The sequence below is a fragment of the Sclerotinia sclerotiorum genome, genomic scaffold (assembly GCF_000146945.2).
Source record: "Sclerotinia sclerotiorum 1980 UF-70 scaffold_9 genomic scaffold, whole genome shotgun sequence".
NCBI classification, from domain to species: Eukaryota; Fungi; Ascomycota; class Leotiomycetes; order Helotiales; family Sclerotiniaceae; genus Sclerotinia; species Sclerotinia sclerotiorum.
In genome coordinates, this window is record NW_001820827.1 from 200200 (window position 1) to 203070 (window position 2871).

At 46.4% G+C, this 2871-nt stretch overlaps 1 protein-coding gene across 1 annotated transcript in view; it reads right to left on the reverse strand.

The window, feature by feature from the left end:
• Positions 1-2569, reverse strand: part of SS1G_07008 (hypothetical protein) — a gene marked incomplete at both ends in the record, with an annotated part of 3192 nt that extends 623 nt beyond the window's left edge. The window contains 3 exons of the mRNA XM_001591512.1: positions 287-657; positions 887-2018; positions 2468-2569. Of these exons, the coding sequence (XP_001591562.1) occupies positions 287-657; positions 887-2018; positions 2468-2569 (1605 nt within the window). The remainder of the gene's footprint in view (positions 1-286; positions 658-886; positions 2019-2467) is intronic.
• Positions 2570-2871: the final 302 nt, after the last annotated feature.

The following is a 2871-nucleotide window of genomic DNA, read 5'->3' on the forward strand; positions in this document are numbered from 1 at the left end:
CGTTGAATAAACCCATTCGCCCTAGAGCTATGGCTCGCGAGTTCTGATTGACAGACTTTGGTACCATTTGATTGGTCAATATTTCGAGGAATTTTTTGGACAATTCGGGCACGTATGGGGCCAAATCATTTTGGTATTGCATTGCAACTTCACCTGCGGACCAGCATGCATTGTTGAGCACACTAAAAGTCGACTCAATCTGCTCATCAACAATCGAATCAAGGTCAAGTTGTCTAATTAGCACGGGGAGCAGCGTAGGGAGGAAATCTCGTAGCTGTGAAAATACGTATTTCGCACAATCCCCTAATAATGCGTAGGATGATTGGCGGACGTCGTTCTCAGGATCCTCCATGCAATATACGAGAAGTTGAAAAAGTTGGGGCTGCGAACCGGATACGAGCGCTGCAGATTGCTTATCGTCAACTGCTTGGATAATAGCGCTCAACAAATCCAAACTAGTTACTTGAAAATCCTTGTCCGGAGCATCTAACCCTGGATTATTGACCGCCGCCACGGATTCTTTCAAATTTTGATGGATGATTGTTACACATCTCGTGAAAACGGGGGCGGCAAATGGGGCGAAGCTTTCTGCCAGAGCAGTAGCGACATACGATAAGCATTCTAAGAGTGGGAACAATTCCCGTGATTGATCAGAAACTTTGTGCCATCGGTGGATAAGTGCCGGCATCAATAGATGAATAAGCTCTGGTTGTGCCAAACCTTGGCCTACATGCTCGGCCAGTGTTTGAACGCAGTCGTAAAGAATGAACATGTTACGGTCCTTGTATTTTTCAAAGCACGTGACAAATTGCTGAATGATTGGTTTGCAGTACGGCGTGAGATTGGCACCTGCTTTTCTCTTCGAGATGTGCGAAGGCCGACGCACCAGCTTCCTGTACCCTCTTGTTGTTGTCCAGCATCTTTGTCAGGATGCCCTCCATCATAGGCTCGAAGAACTGTGCTCCTTGATTCGTATCTTGAAGCCCAGCCCCCCAAGCAGAGTATCTACCAAGCGTCCAGCAGGTGATTTGCCTAAGTAAGGGTTCAGGATCGTTCAAGAGTGAGATCAGGTAGGGTACCAGGTCAGGTAAATGTGGAGTAACGACGGCCATACAGCCTTCAGCAACAGCTCCGAGAGCCAGAACCGCTGCTTCTCGATATGGCCATTCCTGATGTCGTAAATTGGTCATCAAATATGGAAGGATCGTGTTGAAGACTGGTTCGCGAAAATCGTTCGCGAAAACATCAAGTGCTGCAGCTGAACACTTTCTTAAATTCCATCTGTCTTCAGGGGCCTCATCATCATCATCGTCGTCGCCTATTTCCCCCTCATCAAGGTCATCGTCATCCATGCCTGCGAGCTTGGCGTAATCACTGTTTGCTGCGCCATTGTTTGCACCATTTGCTTGCATCCTAGCGGCCTTGTTTTTCGCAAACTTTGGTTTGATGTCCTCGGCGCGATCCTCAATATCGGCATCATCGCCTCCTCCTTCAAGCATAGCAATATCCTCTTCACTATATACCATACTCTCAAGTAACACAGGGATAATTTTGTCAAGATATGGACCCAGGGCAGTGTATAATTCATCGTGTTCTCCAACAGTAAGCCAAAACTCGGCGGCGTCGCATGCTAACTCCTCGTCATCAGTTTTTCGTTGCTGTGCTATCATGTAATCAACCAGACCACCGATATGGGGAAGGATCTTATCGGGTCGAATCTCCACAATCTGGACAAAAGCTCGGCAGACTTGTCGTCGAACTTCATTTGAGGGGTCGCTGGCGAGCTGGAAGAGGCGGTTAAGAAGGTCGTCTAGAGAAACAAGTAAGGCTTGCGGTTTGTGCGGAATGAATATATTCAAGCTGGTCAATGCCAAAGTTCTTATTCTAGGCCTCTCATTCGCAGCAAACTCAATAAGTTTCGGAATAATGAAAGCAAGTGGTCGTTGCCCTTGATACTCTTTGTCCAGCATTTTTCGATTATCTTCACAGATCTTCGACAGAGCTGCCATGGCACCTTCCTGTGCCTCTGGTGAAATTGTACCATCAGTATTCCCAATCAAAGCAAGCAAATCTGGCAATATCTGAGGCCAACCCAATATTCCTCCCTTACCAACAATTTCTGTGATCACATTTCCAGCGTAATTTCGTATGGTTGGGGTTTTATCTTGGAGGGCCAACGGAACGGAAGATTGTATAAGAGACAGACTTTCAGGAGGTATCGATTTGTATCCAGATCTGATGTTATTCTTCAGCATTACGGCTGCTGCCGATCGAATCGCAAAGTATTCATTGTGAGTATACGTCAAGCCCGACGGGACCTCGGAGTGCGAAAACAGGTAGGTAAGGTAATTGTTGATATCGGGAGAGGACTTTGCTTGAGACAGCATCTGTTTGGTATGATAATTAGATCGAGCTTTGGAAAACCGACACCATCATAAGTTATGTATCCTCGAAGAAGGAAGCTTACAATCTCGGCCTGCTTCTGAGCATTCTTGTCGTGGCCACTTAACGAGTCTTTTAAGCATCCTGACAATTGCCTCAGAGCTTCTTGTTCCGGCTGCCACGCCATATCTGTCACCCTCTCACCAGTGAGCCTGTCGCACGTTCGATTTGGGGTATTCCAAAGATTCCGATATGCAGGTACGCACTTCGAGGTAAGGAATAGAAGCTCTAGGGGTCACACAAGAATTTACTTGTGGGACGTTAGATGAGGTACTTCGACATCTGTCGCAAAGGTTAAAGTGTTAGCTTGTGATGGATAGACATGAAAGTGTCTGTGGATGTGATGGGTAATTGGATTTAGGTGTAGTTGAAGAGAAATTTGACATACCAAGCGCAATTCTGGACGGAGTAGAAAGTAGAAAAAAGGTA